The following is a 17,938-nucleotide window of genomic DNA, read 5'->3' on the forward strand; positions in this document are numbered from 1 at the left end:
AACCGCACATGCCCAGCTATTAAGCACATTTTTAACACTTGAACATTCATTTGTATCTTCCTCTTCCCCTTCAACTGAAGTTAGTTTGATATAGATTATGGATTTTCATTCTAGCATTTGCAACAAACCAACACCTGAGAATCATGCTTGAACATAACTGGCAACACAGGTTCTGACACACTGCAGTACTTAAACATTTGCTGAGCAGGCCTAAGAGACATGCACAATCACAGAGATTTATTAAAAGGTTTCCGAATCCCAAATATTTAGCGGCAGCATTTGCCTAATCCAGAAATAAAATTCAAGATCATCCCCGTTACATCTGGTCCCTTTTATTATTGGCATTGCGTAACAGTTTACATTACATAATCCAAAATGTATATTCAAATCCAAGAAGCTTAGAGCTAAATTGCATGAAGCATGCATAAGCACTTTACTGTGAGGGGAAAGGCCTGCAGAATGCATTTATTGATGTCTTTATCACAGATGGCTGCTTATATGACTCAGAAGTGGCTTTCTAATATGTTTTGTCCCGACGAAAACCAAGGTCATGACTGGATGCCTGCAAAAGCCTGTCTGCCCCTTTTAAAAGAAAACCGAGCAATAGAACTAAACCAAGTGTGACGGAGGGAAGTTATTTTTGCTTACAACAAAAATACAGTAATGTTGAATGCTTAGAGCAATTATAAAATAACTTACCCTCTTTAAATATCATCAAATATAAGCGATTTTGAGATCTGAGCAAGCTCAGAAAGAGGCACTGAATCTATCCATTCATTTGAAGAGTGACTGACAGGTGCAATTGGACTCATTGGCCTATGCACGCATGAAAATAAATTTCTGAGCCACATTACTGAACAATCTCAAACAGTAGCATTTAGCTTTGCAGTGTTTCCTACTTTTAATGACAACACATGTACAATATTGTTTCATGGTGTCAATAAAAATAACTCTACAAAGGCACAGTGGCATATTAAAAAAAAAAAAAAAAAAAAAAAAAACAACAACTGAGGAACTCATAGCAAGTGGAATACCCCACAGACCTTATCTGAACATGAAAGAACAGAAAACTCATTCTGGATTTAATCAAAGATGGGTTGATGCTGAAATGTGTGGCATTTCAGAAAATCAAATGTATCAATGTGCAATTATCTGAGCATCCGCTACAACTAAATACATTTAAATTGGCTGTTAGGATTATTTTTCAAAGGGTTGCCATTTTAATTAAAGCTACCAGAAAAATAAGGTTTGAAGAATTGGAGAGAAATGGAAAAACTCCCATAATGGTTTTCACAGAATACTATTCATTGCAACATTTTCACACTTTCTACAAATGCCACAAGACAAAAAATGTGATGCATTAGGCTGTTGTGACCCAGACAGACCATCGCTAATCTCCCACTACACTGCTGTTAGCCTTTAGCATCATTTTTGTTCTGGTACAATACAATAAATACACCTGGCTAATGTGCAGTGTGTGTTTTATGGTGCCTGAGCAAAATAAAACGTTCGTTACCAGATTTAAAGATCACACAATGAAACAACTTGGAATGCAATCAGTATGGGCTTCCTCCACTGTTTAAGCAGAAGATTGCTTTCCTCACAGATTCTCCCACTGATTTACATCTTAAAAACCTTGAGCAAACATGGGCCACGGAATTGGAGAGAAGAGAATGCCGAAAATGTAACTTGAGACAGACAAGACTGCAATCGGCATAGTATCAAAAACAAATAAAAACTTTCACTATGAAAATGAGTTGTAGGTTTCATAAACAACTTTGCAAATTAGTCACATTCATATGCAGAATGGGAATCTCAGAGTTAATTAAATCTACCATTTACAGTAACGTTTTCTTTAGAAAGATGGATTTATCTGATAGGAGACCATATTTAAAATTACATCTTGGAAACCAGAAAGTAAGGATTTGATCAGTGAATTATATCACAGCTTTAAATGTTAACATTTGAATCACCTTATTGATGTGGATGCCCCCTGCTGCTTCCTCATTCCCCCTTTGTTGTTGAGAGCTACTGCTAGGAGGGAAGACAAGGTCTTCTTGCCATTTGTATACAGTAGGTGCTTACGGAGATATCTAATTATTTGTACATCGCTTCATATGAAAAATCATGGCCTGGCCTGTAATTATAATTTAATATTACCAAGTATTGCCCCATTCAAAATGTCATTCCTTTCACTGATTACATGGCAACATATCCGTATCACCAAGCTTTCCACACAATACTCAATACAGACAACTCAACGTTACGAATATAGCAATTCTGCACTAAAGGTGTAAAACATTTGCGGGGATGATTTCTGCATCAAGAAACTTTCTGTGCTTGAGAAGTCTTTCCTCAATTTGTTCCGGTGATTTACAGGACTATGCAAATGCTTCCGTTTTATCAATGGAAATGGGTTATTTAATCGAGCAATGTAAAAACAGCGTACAAAAGCACAGCTCTGTTACATTTCATGATAATAAACAGCTACAATTTTAGCAGCCTCGTCTTACTGAGAGTGAAACTGAATTACATTTCCAAAACTTGTTAAAAAAAAAAAAAAAAAGAGGCATTATGAAGGGTTAACTAATGATCTTTACTTTTGAAACAGTGGATGACAGTGACCTCCCACACACTTTAAAAGAACAATTAATTAAAAAACTAAAAGGAAAATAAAAATCTAAATGTTTCTTCACTGGATTTGGGAATACTGTCCTCTCTGAACAGATTTAGCTTAAACAGTCAATGTTAGAAATGCAATTTTGTATACACTCGTTCCTTCAAAAGGCTAAAGTGCAATAAAAAAAAATGCATATAATATATAAATATAAAAAAGGGGGATTTCAAATAAAGCTCTTTAAGCTAGACTTCAGAGTAAAACCTGATGGCACTAGTTTCAGTATAAAAGGGTGTCTCCCTTTTTACACAGTTTCAGGAGTGACCACTTTTTCATTGTTTTCTGCAGTACATTCAGCAGGAGAGTCTTCCGCTTCCATAACCTCCTCCCCATCCAGCTCCGGTGCTTCGGGCTTCGCTTCCGCCCCCTTGTCCCCCTCGCACTCCACCTCTCCAGAGTCCTCGACGGTGGGCATCTCACCCGGCTCCCCAATCTCCGGCTCCCCTGCAGTTTTCCCATCCACGGGGCCCCCTCGGATCTTCTCCCGGAACACCTCCACCCCCAGCATCCTCAGATAGTGAAAGCGCTCGTTCTTGGGGACAAAAGCGCGAATAGAGGTTTTCCCTCTCCAGCCACACAGTTCAATGGGACACTGCGGAGATGCTGCGTTCCTTGAGGGAGGAGGAAATGCTGTGATTTAAAGTTGAGCACATCTAGAGTAAAATATATTTCTCCCAACTCCACCACTAATGCTGCATAAAAAACTAAATCAGTGTCAGACAACAATGCTAAAGTTGTGTTTTATTCCTCTTCCTTTCAGTCCCATGATCCACCAGTATAAATAGCCATTCCAAAAAACAGCAAATTAAGGCTGGTGCCAAAGCATAATCAGCTTTACTTTCAAAGCTTTGTGCTTTAAAATTCTCAATCTGAAGCAGAACACGCTTGCCATTAAGAATTAATAACAGGACAATGAAACACATAGGAGTTTACAAAGGCACATGTGAAGCGAGTAGTACTGCACTTTGATTCACTGGTTAAAACAGACAGAAGGTTAGTCAAAGTTCGGCAATAAGCAGTCTGCAGTCTTTACAGAAAACCACATTAAAATTTAAATTTATAAACAAAAAGATCAAAAATGTTTTTTGATATCTATGATCGTCATTGCTTTTTACATTTGTTTTTTTTATACGACAATGCATTTGACTTACTGGTGATTATAATGGAAAACTATGTTTTTTGTTTTTTTTTTTTAAATATGAACACTTTTTTTTTTTTCCACGTTAAGCATCCATCTGCTGGCAGGTGTCCGTCACAGCTCACTGGTTTTGACCAGTTATGGAAAAATACTTTGAAATCTGCATAATTTCCTCCATTGGTGGGACCTGCCAGCGGCCCATTGGCAGAGACTTTAGCCATGGGGCTCTATTCATTGAGAGCCAAGTGTTCTGTTACACAGTGTGATTTTGTGGCCAGAAGCAGTTTGACTTGCAGGGTTTCAAACAGAAAACAAATTGTTAACAAATTGGAATTCATCTCTTCGTTGAAACTGCAAATTATCTGCCACTTAATAAACAGTAACAATTCTCAGATCCACTGCAAATTCAACTTTTTGGCTTGTGATGCTGAAAAATGCACTTCCATAGACATTTACAGGGATGAATACACCTGCCAAACACACTTTCCAGCAGTTTTTTTTTCATAAAGCAAACTGCTAAATTTAAATTGACAAAAACTGCAAAGAATTACATTTACCCAACCTCTAATTTAAATGCAGTGGTTATCATATAGCATATCACTGAAGTTCAACCCAAAAATAGGCATCATAAGCAATATGAATTCCTGCATTCATTTTGTTTTTATATTTCATAAGGAACTAGACTTTTGTTTACTTTTACGGTGAAATCTGTTCTCTTGCTTCAGAGAGACCAATTGTATTAATAAATAAAAGTTAGTCAAAGCAAAAGCCTGAGATTCAATGAATGGTCAGAAATGACAATGCATTAGAACAGTACAGAAACTGTGGCTGCTTGATCTATACAAGATTATTTTCTGAAACTTGATCTCTTGCAACATCAAATTTGTTTTATATTCAGTTAACAAAATAAATAACTTACTGTGTGTCGGGTTGGTATCTTAGAACAAGGCTGCCCATTGCTGGAAATCAAAACATTTAAGTGAGTTCAAATTCATGTTAGGTCAGTCGAACCAAAGTTACATAGACACACTTGAAACCATCTCAAATGTAATAACATTGCTCACATTTTAAAACACTTTCATTAACATGTACACAATTAAATGTTATCCCAGTAAATAATTATTTATTAATTTTCTTAGCATGATGAAATACAGTTTGCATTTCAAATCTCACGAGTATTAAAGTAAAACTTACACAACTTCTTGGCTTGTTCGTGCGCTTCATTTTCCAGTTTGCTAAGGAAGGGATTCTCTTGCGTTAACAGTACCTTGATATCTTCAACAGAAATGTTAATGATTCTGGCATTAATGTAAGGAAAGAGTGTATAAATGCCCTGTTGAGAAAATTGAAAAAACAAAAAATAAGGCACAATGATTGTAATGGCCTCAGGAAAAAAAAAAAACTAGTAAATGACAAATGAAGCAAAGCCAACCAATGTTGGTAGGGATATCCTCAAACTTCAATTGAATATTTAAGACTTCTAAAATAAGATTTCCAAAGCCATCTTTACATATGTAGCCACAGCAATAACATCAAAATCTTAGTTGCTTCAGGCAAAAACTAGGCTTTCATTCCTTTAGTATTTCTCAGCAGATGCCCTTGCAATGGAGAAATTCTTAGAGGATTTGCTTGCCTTCATTTGCTTACGCTGCTCCAAACAGACTAGTCCCAGCACGGCCACCCCCTCCAAACAAACATTTCTATATCCAACACATCAAAAACTGTTCTACCTCCTGGGCTAGCCTGAAGGCACAGCCAAACTGTTCTCCGTCATTATTGCGAGACCAAACTTTCACTCCTGTGTTAATAACCTGCAAAAAACCAACAAGGTTCCAATCACTCCCTGGCATTTGAGAAGCCAAGTAAAGCAAACCTTTAAAAATGTAAATAAAAGGCCATCCTATGATTTCTTAAAGGTACCATAACATGTCCAGCTTCAATGTCATTTTGACAATAGGCTTTTAGTTTTATTGTGAATCTTCAAGGCATTTTCTAAAAGGAAAACAAATAAGATGCAAAGTACATCCCAGAGTACCATTTAAATATTTTATAACCCCTGCTGCGTTTCAATGTGGACTGGACCCTTGCAAGAAAACGGCTATACAACATTTTTAATTGGAAGTCTGTGGACACTTTAGTGTTTGGTAAGTATTTCTCTGATGAACTCTCATTTGAATGTTCATTTACACAGAGAAAAATGTACTGTACTCAATTTCAATAAGCTTTTTACAGGGAGATAATCAATCTAACAGTAATCAAGCACAGAAGTCCCATTTATAAAAGATTCATTATACACAAAGAAATATATACATATTTTTTAAGTTGACAAGTGAGAGAACATTACCTTCATGCGTTCACTGTTGTTGAGCAGGACATTTCGGAGCTCTTTGGAGACCATGTACAGATGTCTCTTCTTACCCTCATGGGTCCTGGTCAGTACATTGAACTTCGGGAAGGTTGGGGAAAGGTTGTAGAATTTCCTGTAAGCAATCAATCACTCTGGTCTTTTAACAGAAGTACATTAGGGAAGCCACAAAGCACACACGTCAGAACATCTTGTTTATCCAATAGCTACAGACTTCTTGCTACCAGAACCTTGTGATTTTCTACACAACCACCAATGATCTTGTTTTAATTTTAAAATTAAAACAAATTAGTTACATATACTAAAGAATACTTTACAAACCATGATCTGCAAGACGGCGCGGGAAGAAACCAAACTAAAAGACTGATTTGTAGTGTGAAACATCGGATTTATCTGCATGGTATAAATCCAGAGCAGTACTCACTGGATTGGGGAGAACACGGGATCATCCTCAGACAGAAACACAAAGGGATCTTCTTTGAAGCCAAACAGCTTCATCTTTTTTGATGGTGGAGGACTGGAAATAGAAAGTGTTGCATGTGAACTGGGAAGTCTCAGACTGCATTGCAGGAAAGCTGCCAACAGGTTAGGATTACTTTTTAAAAAGATATATACACATCTAATAACTGGAGCAAACAGGAAATATCTATTTAGTAAATTCTTGAAGATGAAATGCAAGTTATTGGAAAATAACATATGTACACTTCTCAGCAGGGTGAACAAAAACACACTGCTTTGAACATTATAGTTTAAATCTTCAAATATCACTTTCACTTATGCATTTTTATTCTACCTAATGACGTGTGAACTGTCTCTTAAATGGATCTGAACTTCAGAGTGAGAGCCATTGAGGAAATCTGGAGTGGCACTTGTGAAGAGTAGTGACACTAATAGCTCTACTGAGGCACTCGGTAGAAAACACACTGCGCTGTACTCCTGGAAACAGATATCGAGGCACAAAGGTCTTTTCAAAATCACGACCTAGAGGACCATTTTGCAAAATCAATACAGGAAATAAAACTCATAGAAAATGACAAAAACATTAATATTTAAGCAATTTCCACTTTGCAGCAATTTTGTAGAAGGCCGGGGGGGGGGGGGGGGGCAAGTAAATATTACATGATATGAAGTTTAAGTGATAGAGTGGATTGGGGTATTAATCTTTTCTGTAACGCTTTCTTAAAAAGCCAAAATCATATTAAGCAATGAGACACCCTGACGGCTGGTGTATGGAATGCAGTAGACAAGCTCTTATTGGCCGATCGATCAGTATGTTAAATATTTGATGCTGGTCTTGTTGCCTGCCTCATGTACAGTAAACCAATCCTTCCTGACAAACCACAACAAAAGGTATGTGTCACTTTGCAATATGATGAGCCACAAACCAGAGAGTATTTGATGCACCTTGCTGGCTACATTTTCAATACCCTAACACCAATTACACACTTACTGTGAAAGAATCTCGAGGCTCACAAATCACTTTAGCACACTGAACATTTTGAAAACAATTACTGCTTTCCTCCTGTCCCAGCCCACTCATAACTACAACAGAGGGGCTACTCTTAGAAGAAAATCCTGTAGCAATAACAAAGCCTGCTGTGGAGCTCTAGGGCACTAGTACCAGGGATACATTTCTGAACCAATTACATGCCTTACATTTATAATAAACAACCAGCTATGCCACATATTATATATAAATGAGGGAAAGGGAGAGGGAATGGTGGAAATGGAGTGGAACCAGATAATATCCATCTTGCATTATCCAACTTCATCAGCGATTACTCTATTAAACTGGACACAATCTGCCCCACCCTCATTTACTAATTGGATGAGAACCAACACAGAATCTTAAACTTGAGAAAGTAAGATGTGTTACAAGGCTCTACTGATGGTATTTATGTAGATTGGCAACCTTTCCTGAATTACTTAGGGGAACTGGAGGTCCCTAACTCTGTATAACTGACCCCAATTAGCTTTTATCTCGTATACTATGGATAATATTTTTGAGGCAAGGGAGTCTCTTCACCCCCACCGTCTCCCTCCTTCCTTCTTTTCTCTCTCTACTCCTTTTATGTTAATGTTTAAGATTATGCTGTATAATAGATTATGACAATGGTTGTTAAAACTCAAACCATAAAACAAAAACTGCTCCTTTAAATATAGGTTAAACATAAACAAAAGCCAAAAATGAAATGTCTATGTCAGTGCTGAGTACATTCGCAGAATTTCTTAAGCCCTTTCAAATCAGGAAAAGCTCAATATTGAACATTTATGGCCAAAAGTAAATTAGTAAATCTTTGAAAAGGCTGCAACAGGGAGAGTACACAAAAAGCAGCAGCCCATCACGAATCAGTCACACCAACCAGATTCATCTGCAAAGCGTGCGAGAGCTGGTCAAGGGCTGGCCTTCAATAACACACACAGAAAACATCCAGCCTGCTCCTTCCCCCTCCCTCCTCGACTGGGACTGCTGCCCAACAGTGGCACACAATTGAAGGAGGCTGGGGAGTGGGCGGGGGGGCAGGGATGGAGAGACAATGGTCCTGCATTCTTAACCTTTCAGCGAACCCCCGCGCCCCCCAAAAAAATCTGTTCCATCTTTTTTAACGCGAGTGCAAAGCGGTGACGCAGCCTCCTCACCCACACACTCCATCTTTTTTGACAGAGCTCTCCTGGGAGTCCTCAAGGTCTTTGGGTTTGTCCTCTGCAGCCGCCTCTCCTCCTTCATCAGCAGTTTCGGCAGGAATCTCCTCGGCTGCACCGACCGCTTCTGCTGCTTTGCCACGGAGCTGGTGAGGATATGCAAAACGGGGGCGCAGGGATGAGCACAGGACAGGGCCCGACAACAAAGAGAAGGTTTTGTGATGATATTCCTTTGTTATGAACCCCCTCAGGACTCTGGAACGCAAATTCAACATTCTGCACATATTCATAAACGTATTGTGTGTTCTGCAACTTTTAAACGTAAGGACAGGCTTCTCAACAGCTGGCTTTTTCAACATTTTCCATTTCTGATTTGTTGGGGTTATTTTATTGGTTGAGATCAATTTGGGAAGATAATTTTCTAATATTGTCAAAACCTGCATTTCATTTTCAACCAAACAAAGCAGTGTCAGAAAACTCAAAATGCTGCAAATTATATTGGGTATTTTTTTTATTTCTTTTTTATGAAACCATTAAGGTTCATTTTTCATCAGCAAACATATTGCTTGTCTGTTGGTTTTACGAAACTGATTATTATGGATCAATTTTCTAATCATAACTCCAAGTGAATATCAAAGAATATAAGTGAGATTTAACATATTTTTCAAACAGTCCCTTCAAAAAATACATTGCTTAACTAAATGCATTTGGATGTTAAAACCAGCCGTTACTCTACCTTGGGAAACCGGCGATTCCAAGGCATGGGATCTTTCTTCACAAGTACCGCCACAAAAAACCCACCCGTATTCTGGTGATGGGGCAATATCCTCATACTAGGAGAGATTAAATCGGAGGTTATGAATTTCGACAACCAAGGTGAATTGAAAAATCGAAAGCACTGACATTTCTGCCATTCGTAAGCAAATTACACAGATTGAAAAGCTGTGGAAGTCATGCTGGTTAGCAATGGATCAGCATTTGTATTGTATGCATGATTTTGGTTTTGGTTTGAGGTGGAAGATTTTGATGTATAATAACCTTGCACAGTCCTTGATGCACACCTAAAATTGTGTTGAAAAAAAATCTTCACAGTCCACTGCACCTTTCGTAACACTCCCACCATGCCCCTTACATCCGAGCCTGGCAAATCAACAGCTTACCAGATATGATACAATTTTCCATCTTGAATTCACATACAAAATATTCCTTCCGAAAAGGGAAGGAATGAGGAGAGGTACAGATATCCGTCTGCACTTTGATCAATCTGCATGGATTCATGAGAGCTCTCTCTCTCCCAGATCCCAAGTCTTGTGTTTTTAACCCAGCTGATTTCAATCACACCAGAACTCACAACTGACTTCACAAACATAACTAACTCCTCCACAGAATGGCTTGCAAACTAAGCTACTGTAAACCCATTTGTACCTTGGCAGTTATCAAATGCATTTTTGCTTTGCTCAGCACCTTCAGGACCATTGGGTGGATAAATCTTTTCCACATTCACACATTCTACTAGTTCCCTTCAAGATTACTTTTCATATCCTATTGTAATTGGTTAATGAACTAGTGTATATCTTCTCAAACTACAGTATTTTTTTCCCCAATTAAAATCTGAGAAATGTGCACAAACACTTGATCTCATCTCAGCTATGGAGAAACTTTAATTCTATTCCTCTGGGACTCTTAAGGATGCAGTTTTGATCCAACGAATAGCTAGTCGTTTAAATTGAATTCTACACTGCATACATGTCCTAGATATTATATTAATAAATAAAAAAAACATCTACACTCAGCATAAAGCAGTGTCAATTTCAAAATAAATGATGAGATACTGGTTCAGTCAAAAGTGCAACAGTGAGGGTCTCTAAGGATTGGAGTTAAGAAACCTTGCATTTAAGCATCCTTTCTTCTTTATCTCAAAAGACAGCAATTATGCCCTCTGGTGGTTCAATATGATAAACATTTTATCAGCCTAGCTCGGATGTTGGAAACCCAGTGCTGAACAATAATTCACATGCATTAATACTTCATACCACACAGGTTTCTCCTAAAGTCACTTGGACACCGAATATAAACATTTGAAACCTAGATATTTGCCTTGATTACAAACTACTGTAAAGATTTGAAGAAGCACACAATAAAGAAAACGTACCATCTCTCTAGATTCATTGCTTTCAATTTCTCTGCGTCTGCAGGAGGAAACATCGTTGGTCGAATTTGTGTGTGCCGACTTTGAGGAACTTCAGACCAATCTGCGTACCACTCCCCCGCTCTCGTCATTACCTGCAAAGAAACCATCCTCAAATCAAAAACGTGTGCCATAATGTCAATGTTCACTTTAATATCTCGTACAGACACACAAATATAAACACCTACAGCAACTAAGTAGCAGCCCATTCAGTTCACACACTTCTATAATCCGAGCCATTTAGCCAATTTTGTTTTCTACTCCTAGTTCCATAGCAAAGATATCGGAGAATAGATGGCGGAATACAAAAATAAAAGAGAAACAAAGAGAAAAATGAATATATTAGGAACAATACCTTCCAGGATGTCATCCCTGGCATCCACTTCAACCCTGGCAAGTCACTGGAGGCATCTGCAAGTTCCAAGGCACCTGAGAGAGTTCGGTAAATCTCAGTATTAGACAGACCATTACAATTTGTGCACAACATTAAATCCTGTAAGAATATGTGGAAAACAAACATGGTAAATTAGTGGCACTAACACACACAACTTCGCAACTCTAAATAACGCTAATTAAGCACACCTTCACTCTTCTCCAGCAGTGATGCAATTACAGCTTCATCCTCAACAGGGTTCAGGGAGCAAGTGGAGTAGACCATCCTTCCTCCAACAGCCAGCTGCTCCACACCGCGGACTGCGATCCTCAACTGCAGTCTATTAAGAATAATAAAGGGCAGCACTACTGAAACTGAGAAAGTCACTGGGACACTTGAAACAGTGCATCTGCACAAAACAAGCTGATAAAAGACACACTGTGGACCACTGTCTGGAGAAGCTTACAGCTCCAAACAATGTCACGCTTGATAAAATGTTACATATGTAAAGGCAGGACTTGGACATTTATCATTTGAACTTGGCTGTAGTTCCTTTACATTTCACTGCGTTTTATTGACCTACCCGTGAAGCTGAAGGCTGTTGCTCGTTGACCACTTCTTCCACACGTCAATATTCTTTCTCATCGTCCCATCGCCACTGTGGAGATGCAGAATACAGGATTAGATGAGTAATAAAAAGGAATATCAAAGCAGGTCTTCTGCATTTCCAAACAGGCAGATTGAACCACACTTTTAAATATCCATTTTTAGAGGTTTGTGTAAGCAGAAAAGTTGGTTGATGGGTTGAAAACGTTATGGTTAGAAGAACAGTGTGGCTTGAATTTACTTCAATGAGTGAATTTCCTCCATTACTAGTTTGTACTTTGTAATAGTGAGTATCAGAAAGTTAGCAGAACCATATGGCATAGCAATAGTAAGATCAGACTAAATGCCATTTTAAGACTTTCCACATTTGTACATATATTCAAAATAAATCATTTAAATAATGTATCTAAAGGGAAACATTTCATTTTGTATAAGACAGGTCAAATATAAATAATTCTTGAGGTTAACCTATATTTTGGAGACCAGTGCTTTTTAAATGAAAGTGCCACATTTGCCAGCGCTAAGCATTCACTGTTGTCTTTGGAACAACTTTTGAACCCAGAAAATGTCAAGTTAGCAAAGACTTGATCTTTGTATAAAACCACAAAAGAACATGTTTTATAGTAGAGGCAGTCTGATGTGGTGAGAAGAGCTGAATTGGAAAAACAGGAGTGAAAGGGTTCCAATTCGAAAAGTACATTTTCATAATCCCAGCTGATCTCAAAAAAAATATAGCATGGATGTAAAATCTTGGAAAATTATGGCAATTACAGGAAAGAAACACATTATACTTTTGCTATATAAATTGACATAACTATCTGCATAGAGGTGGAAAACTTATAATGTGAAGAACATACAAACAAAAATACATATACAATGACAGTAAAAAGCAATGAAGTAGCCAAGCAAGGCTTAATTGTTAAACCAATTAAATATAGTAAATTCTATGTAAAGGTTAAGAGAGTTGAATACTAAAAGACATAGTTTTTAGACCTAAACCACAAAAGTATCTGAAATGACAAAGTAGGTCTTCCGATGAAGCCTGTTATTTTAAAATAAGATATCGTGCAATGTCTGATACCGATCTGAGAAACGCGGGTTCTTGACTTCCCTACATTTAACAAATCTACATGAAAAATACTTTACCTGCAAGGAACATCACAAAGAATTCGGTCATAAAACAAAATATCCTTTTTGCCCCCACACTCAATTTGAAGTCGGGGAATGCTGGAGGCATCATGATTCACAACCATAATGCAAGGGCTGTTTAATCTCTTTGCCTGGTGAACCAGCAGGTAGCAGCGCTTGTTGTCCACATCATTGGCAATGACAAACCCCTCTAGAAAACAAGGATTGTTGGTTTTATTCATGTGCACAAACAATACATCAATTTAATGCAGTTTAGAGAAGAAAAAAAGACCAAACCATGACTCCAAAAAAGAGTTGTAAGTAAATCTAAAAAAGCTACAAATGCTGAAATTATACAAAACATCTTTATGCTTAAGTCACTGTTCATGGGAAAGGGTTGTTTATAGTGCTATTTGGTTCTGGTAAAGTTTACATAAAATCCTTAAAGAACTGACTTCACATCTTGTCTGCAATTAGCAGCTCACAAATCTAGGATGTAGTACTTGTAGTAACTGTATTTCTGTTATGCAATTATGTAATTTTAAAAATTGTAATTTGTACTGTTTGATCTGTAATTCTAGACTGTATTGCACTTTTAAAATGCTCTTATGTTTTGTATGTCACCCTGAATAAGGGAGTCTGCTAATAAATAATAATAAATGATATCAATAATATCAACTTATTTAACTTGCTATTATTCACACACACTCACCTAAAGGATTATTAGGAACACCATACTAATACTGTGTTTGACCCCCTTTCACCTTCAGAACTGCCTTAATTCTATGTGGCATTGATTCAACAAGGTGCTGAAAGCATTCTTTAGAAATGTTGGCCCATATTGATAGGATAGCATCTTGCAGTTGATGGACATTTGTGGGATGCACATCCAGGGCACGAAGCTCCTATTCCACCACATCCCAAAGATGCTCTATTGGGTTGAGATCTGGTGACTGTGGGGGCCAGTTTAGTACAGTGAACTCATTGTCATGTTCAAGAAACCAATTTGAAATGATTCGACCTTTGTGACATGGTGCATTATCCTGCTGGAAGTAGCCATCAGAGGATGGGTACATGGTGGTCATAAAGGGATGGACATGGTCAGAAACAATGCTCAGGTAGGCCGTGGCATTTAAACGATGCCCAATTGGCACTAAGGGGCCTAAAGTGTGCCAAGAAAACATCCCCCACACCATTACACCACCACCACCAGCCTGCACAGTGGTAACAAGGCATGATGGATCCATGTTCTCATTCTGTTTACGCCAAATTCTGACTCTACCATCTGAATGTCTCAACAGAAATCGAGACTCATCAGACCAGGCAACATTTTTCCAGTCTTCAACTGTCCAATTTTGGTGAGCTTGTGCAAATTGTAGCCTCTTTTTCCTATTTGTAGTGGAGATGAGTGGTACCCGGTGGGGTCTTCTGCTGTTGTAGCCCATCCGCCTCAAGGTTGTACGTGTTGTGGCTTCACAAATGCTTTGCTGCATACCTCGGTTGTAACGAGTGCTTATTTCAGTCAAAGTTGCTCTTCTATCAGCTTGAATCAGTCGGCCCATTCTCCTCTGACCTCTAGCATCAACAAGGCATTTTCGCCCACAGGACTGCCGCATACTGGATGTTTTTCCCTTTTCACACCATTCTTTGTAAACCCTAGAAATGGTTGTGCGTGAAAATCCCAGTAACTGAGCAGATTGTGAAATACTCAGACCGGCCCGTCTGGCACCAACAACCATGCCACGCTCAAAATTGCTTAAATCACCTTTCTTTCCCATTCAGACATTCAGTTTGGAGTTCAGGAGATTGTCTTGACCAGGACCACACCCCTAAATGCATTGAAGCAACTGCCATGTGATTGGTTGGTTAGATAATTGCATTAATGAGCAATTGAACAGGTGTTCCTAATAATCCTTTAGGCGAGTGTACATATTGTTAGAACATAGACTTAATTACCTGGAAAGGGAACATCCATATCAGAGTGCAACATTTCAATCAGCTGAGCAGTCTTGGAGCCAGGAGCTGCACACATGTCCAGAATCTAAGCAAAGAGCAGAGGTTAGCATGGTCTCCTGTTCACTCAGCAGATAAGTCTTAACTATATATACATCTGGTATTAAGGGACTGTAACAAGGATGAGTAGATGCAAGTTATCCTGAAAAACAAAGTACAATTTAGCACGCATTTTCAATAAGCTTTATGCACTTGTTCTTCATACGTTCAGAACATTTGTGAACCGTTGATGTCAAGAGAGCTGCCCACCATAACTCCCCCAACTCAAATATAAAAAAAAATTTACCAGACCTTCTTTTTGGGTCTCAACTTAGATGATGTTGATTGCATTAAAATGTTGCACAGAAAGATAGTGAAGCATAAAAGGATTTTATTATAAACTTGACAATGAGACACTACATCTTACCTTATGATGAGGTTCAATTTTCAGGAGAAGAGGAGGAATCATGCTGACAGCCTCTTGACGACTAATATTACCCTTAAATAAAAAAGAAGATTGTTTTTTGATGCCAACATCAGTCTTCCAGAAACAGCTTCTGATATTACTATTGAAAATTGCATTCCATAAGACAGTTCAGAGAAATATGATTACAAAGAAAGAAAGATGCAGACATATATATCATTACATGCATCACTTTTTTGGAACAAAATATTGAATTACAGTAGTGGCAGTTCAGTTTATTTAACCACGGCAACATAAAATGCTGGGCCAAGTACATTCAAGTAAAAAATATCTTAAATGAGAAAAGGTGCATAAAGGTTTACACAAAAACTTACAGATTCTGTTTCGCTAACCAGGAACTGGTGAAACTTTTCCAGCAAAGGGGACTTGCGCAGAATCTTTCTGCTCATGTTTGTATGCCACGCAAGCTCGTCGGGGTACCTGAAGGCAACCAAAGGAAACATTCAAACACCATAGACAATGCAATGTAACCTTCCCATGTGCAGCTAGTAGGGAAAAATGTATGCTAAAGGAGCTTTCTAGGATAAGATGACAATTCTTTAGAAATGCTATTAATTCTTCTTACCAGCTCAGTGCTTGAGGAGCTTCTAATTTCTGGCCGTCCACTTCAAGATCTTGTATTTCCTTGAAATACTTCTCCTTTAAACAATGGAGGATTTCTTTGGCATGGCTGAATGAACAAAATAAAGGTGTTAATAAGGAGAATATTGCAGAAAAGCTAAATTGCAAACTTACTTTGGCATCAGATATGTTACGAATACAGCCGTAGAAGTCAGAAGGTAATATCACCTTTAAACATGTTTCATTAGTCAGAAATGCTAATAGCCAATACAATTTCACTTAAGATTGGTGACATTGAAGCAATCCACTTCTTTTCAGCACCTTACATTATAAATATGACTTACCTTTTGTATCCTGTTATTCTTATAGTTGCTGGCAAGGGTTCCCTCAGTGCCTCCATAAACTGCTCCCATTCTCCCTCGGGAACAATCTTAAGCTCTTGGTAATACTGTTCAAACAGTTTGTTTTCCTTGTTGATTTCTGTATACCCAGCACCCCAACCCTGATGAGAGACAGACCATTAGAACAAGTGTATTAGGAAATTAGACAGGGTTATGCCAGCTTAGTTTTCAATGTTTTGGTTCCAGCAGTATTTTAAATCACTCCAAGCTGTCACAGGCGAGACCTGGGTACACAAATAAAAAAAGGAAACTATATTATAAGATTAAGTGGTATGTTAAGAAAAAAAAAAAAAAAACTCAAGACACATAATAATCGAGTACTTATTCGGTGTGTAAAAACATGCATGAGTTCCGCTTCATTAGGTGAAACAACATTCAAAATTCGATGAAAAAAAGATTTGTTTTAATGCAACGTGTTTAAAAAAGCTGCAACTGCAGTCCTGCACTTTGGCGTACATTCAAATAAGATGCATGCCATCAATAAATACGCAATAACGAAAAGTCAACATAATCCATCAAAACCCAAATATGAATGCTAAAACAGTACACGTAAAAAAGAAAATAACTTACAGCATCGTCTCTGCTTCTTCCTGCAGGGTTTCCATTCTTGTCTTGATTTCTCTGCTTGTTTCTGTTCCTTTTCCCCATGTTGGATACGCAGACAACTCTGGAAATAAACCTACGCAACGTATTGACTGGACTAAAAAAATATACAAATTTGCAGTCTGTTTGACACACTTACTGCGTGGCAAAGACACACGTTATGTACGAAGCGATACCAGTGCAGACCCGACTGAACAACGCTGCCAAACTCACGTGTTGAACGCAGCCACTGAGACGCAGCACACACAGATAAGAAGACCAGTCGGTGACTATAACATTGCCTGTTATCTAAAACTCACACATTATAAGTGGCTGCTTTGTATTACACATATCCCAAACTATTATCAACCTGATTTATTGAAATTGAAATGATTTATTAGATTAAGTCTATATACCGTATTTATGTGTATCTGTGTTACATTTTGAAACAGGCAATCGCAGAGACAGTCATAGGTGGTGAGATTAGTTTGCTTGCTGAGTAGCTGTACTGAACTATGGTCGCGTTCGTGCCGCGCAGATGTGCGCAGTTCTGCGCGGCTCCACCAATGGAATGGTTGGTTTCTGCAGATCTGAGCAGAACTGCGGAAATCTGCGCTACAAGAACGGCATCTGTACTTCGGGTCCAATCAGAAAATTGTGAAATTAAAAAAAAAAAAGAAATTAACTTGACAATAAGTGACTTTTAAAGAAGAGTTAGCTATATTATTCATTGTGCACTTCTTAAAAAAACGCTGATTGTCATTTATTTTATCTTAATTAACATTGTTGTCAAACTGCCA

General features: G+C 38.1%; 1 protein-coding gene across 1 annotated transcript; it reads right to left on the minus strand.

Annotated features, from left to right (window-relative positions):
• Window positions 1–312: 312 nt before the first annotated feature.
• On the minus strand, window positions 313–17,395 carry nsun2 (NOP2/Sun RNA methyltransferase 2). Its single transcript, XM_066690582.1, has 19 exons — window positions 17,127–17,395; window positions 16,500–16,657; window positions 16,160–16,264; window positions 15,909–16,014; window positions 15,538–15,609; window positions 15,075–15,159; window positions 13,137–13,329; window positions 11,968–12,042; window positions 11,594–11,724; window positions 11,367–11,440; window positions 10,976–11,106; window positions 9,560–9,656; window positions 8,821–8,969; window positions 6,605–6,697; window positions 6,160–6,295; window positions 5,546–5,626; window positions 5,010–5,148; window positions 4,735–4,774; window positions 313–3,288 (listed from the first exon to the last, which is right to left on the minus strand). Exons 1-19 carry the CDS (start codon window positions 17,202–17,204, stop codon window positions 2,922–2,924), a joined length of 2,310 nt encoding a protein of 769 aa, XP_066546679.1. The 5' UTR covers window positions 17,205–17,395; the 3' UTR covers window positions 313–2,921.
• Window positions 17,396–17,938: the final 543 nt, after the last annotated feature.

Source organism: Amia ocellicauda, chromosome 18, assembly GCF_036373705.1.
Source record: "Amia ocellicauda isolate fAmiCal2 chromosome 18, fAmiCal2.hap1, whole genome shotgun sequence".
In the NCBI taxonomy this organism is placed as follows: Eukaryota; Metazoa; Chordata; class Actinopteri; order Amiiformes; family Amiidae; genus Amia; species Amia ocellicauda.

What these genes read in the sequence shown, in the direction of transcription:
- nsun2 (XM_066690582.1), bottom strand. Translation starts at nt 17,204, where the DNA reads ATGGGGAAAAGGAACAGAAACAAGCAGAGAAATCAAGACAAGAATGGA. An exon ending in CTTTGTGATGTTCCTTGCAG is followed by an intron (nt 12,043 to 13,136) that starts GTAAAGTATTTT and finishes GCATCTCCACAG; the next exon opens with TGGCGATGGGACGATGAGAA. An exon ending in ACTGCTGGAGAAGAGTGAAG is followed by an intron (nt 11,441 to 11,593) that starts GTGTGCTTAATT and finishes GAACTCTCTCAG; the next exon opens with GTGCCTTGGAACTTGCAGAT.